Source organism: Panicum hallii, chromosome 9 (assembly GCF_002211085.1).
Source record: "Panicum hallii strain FIL2 chromosome 9, PHallii_v3.1, whole genome shotgun sequence".
Lineage (NCBI taxonomy): Eukaryota > Viridiplantae > Streptophyta > Magnoliopsida > Poales > Poaceae > Panicum > Panicum hallii.
In genome coordinates, this window is record NC_038050.1 from 63,539,516 (window position 1) to 63,541,627 (window position 2,112).

General features: G+C 67.4%; 1 protein-coding gene across 1 annotated transcript; it reads right to left on the minus strand.

Annotated features, from left to right (window-relative positions):
- Positions 1-299: 299 nt before the first annotated feature.
- LOC112877913 (translation initiation factor IF-2-like) lies at positions 300-2,112 on the minus strand. Its single transcript, XM_025942285.1, has 2 exons — positions 1,179-2,112; positions 300-1,086 (listed from the first exon to the last, which is right to left on the minus strand). Exons 1-2 carry the CDS (start codon positions 2,110-2,112, stop codon positions 713-715), a joined length of 1,308 nt encoding a protein of 435 aa, XP_025798070.1. The 3' UTR covers positions 300-712.

Here is a 2,112-nt window from a genome sequence, read left to right on the forward strand (position 1 = left end):
GGGCTGCAGGCACAGAGGATTTTCAATCAGCTTCCCTGGTCTGACCTCCTAGCCCTCCGCTGCGTGCGCACTAACTTCCACGCATTCCTCGTTCCTGCCCGTCCCACGCTCTCTCGTTCTGTCCTCCTCCAAATTCCGGGCCTCCAATCCCAAAGTAACCCAAAATTAGAGCGAAATTCAAGCAAAAACGAGGCATGGTTCGGAGAAATTCCCTTCGCTTTTATAGAGTTACCAGAAGATCGCAAACTCTAGACTGTACTGCTGCTACACTTCCAGGAGAGTGGCTAGCTACTGTTCGTACAAGTGGTGGTGTCGGCGTCAATTACTCGGCATGCATGATGCATGGCCGGTTTTCAGATGATCAGATCAGAGCGGAACTTATTACTGATCCCAGTGAACCTGCTGCCTGCAGGTGTACTTGCCATCACTCGCTTTCATTGATCACTCCACCTACAACTGACGCCGCGGCGAATCCGCTAATACTCTACTACTACCATTCAGGTGGGGGTAGCTCGGGCTAGCTAGCTAGGCGAGGTGGAGCCACTGCCATACATGGCGCGGCAGCAGCAGCCGCGGCAGTTAATTCCTCTCGTGCTACGAGTAACTCACACCCCACAAGGTCACACCCCAGGACCTTGACCTGCCAACAAATTCAAGCACATGGCGACGCACGCGACAAAACCCCAACGCGAGTGTCCCGGCCCGCAGCCGATCAGAAGCACAGTCTCTTCCTGCACCCGGCGCCGTGCCCGTGCCCGCGGCCGGACTGCGCGAGCAGGCCGGACACGAGGTCGGCCACGAGGTCCTGCACGATGGCGCGCTCCAGCGCGGCCGCGACCATGGCGCGCTCCCGCCGCCGCTCGTCGCCGCCCTGCGGCCCCCACATCGCCTCCCCCGCGCTCTCCGCCATCGCGCGGCTGATAACCCGCCCCGCCGCCGCGGCCTCCAGCTCCAGCTCCCACCGCCGCCGGTGGTGCCGCCAGCTCTCCGCGCCGGCCGACCTCGGCATGCCCGCCACCAGCGGCACCGGGTGATGGACGGCGCGCAGCTGCAACTCATCGCCCGATTTGATCTTGCAGTACTCACCTGCATGTGAATGGCACGAGAAAAAGGAATGCTGGTCAAGAATTTGACGTGACACACCTAGACATCGCTGTTGACAGGTGTGGCGTGAGTACCGGTGAAGACAAGGGTGCGGGAGGGTTTCACGATCTTCGATCCGACGGCGGGGGCCACGGCGCCGTTACCGCCACCGGCCTTGCCACCCGCATCGAGATCCGTGCACGGAGACGGCCGCCGCTTCCTGCATGGGAATCTCGGGGAGCTGATGGCGTCCAGCACCGAGTCCGGGCTGGGCTGCTGCTGCTCGCCAGCGCGGAGCTTGTGCTGCTGCGGCGTCGGCGGGGACGGCGACTGCTCGTCACGGTTGACCATCCACTTGGCGGCGCCCTTGCCTGGAGGTGGCGTCCCTGCCGCCGCCGGGGCGACGTCGGACGCGGCGGCCGCGCGCATCTCGGCGGCGCGGACGGCCGCGATGATCCGCCGCAGCGTCTTGAGGTCCTCGTCGCACTTCTCCAGCGCGCCCAGCAGCTTCCGCCGCTTCTCCGCGGCCGTCTCCGGCGGCGGGGGCGGGGGAGGCGGGCGGGCCGGGACGACGGGCCGCGGCGCCGCGGCGGCGGCGGGCGAGGGCGGCGCGGACTCCTCCAGGCCCATGAGGCGCGCCACGATGGCCGGCGGCGGCGGCCGTGGGCTGTCGCAGCTGGAGCGCCGGTGCTCCGGCGCGATCGTCGGGCTCCGCGGCGCGTCGCAGGACCGCCGCCGCCGGACCGCGGCCGGAGGCTGTTGCCGCGGCTGCTGTGCCGGTTTCACCGGAGAAGGCGCGGGAGACGCCGGGGCCGCCGCCTTCTTCTTGGTCGGCGACGGCGGCTGCGATGGCGCCGAGGCCTTCGCGGCATTGTCCTTGGCGGTGAGGCGCTTCCGGTGGTGGCTGCGGTGGTACGGAGAGATGAGGCGGAGGAGGCCGGCCATGCACCCGATGCTCCGCCTCGTCGCGGTGGAGGAGCACGTGGACGGCGACGCCCGCCGCTGGGCGGGCTCCGGCTGCGGCTGCAT

Bases quoted from the DNA above. Each gene is read 5' to 3' on its own strand.
- LOC112877913 (XM_025942285.1), bottom strand. From the start codon at position 2,112: ATGCAGCCGCAGCCGGAGCCCGCCCAGCGGCGGGCGTCGCCGTCCACG. The intron at 1,087-1,178 runs GTACTCACGCCA...ATTCACATGCAG, and splicing joins CCGCACCCTTGTCTTCACCG to GTGAGTACTGCAAGATCAAA.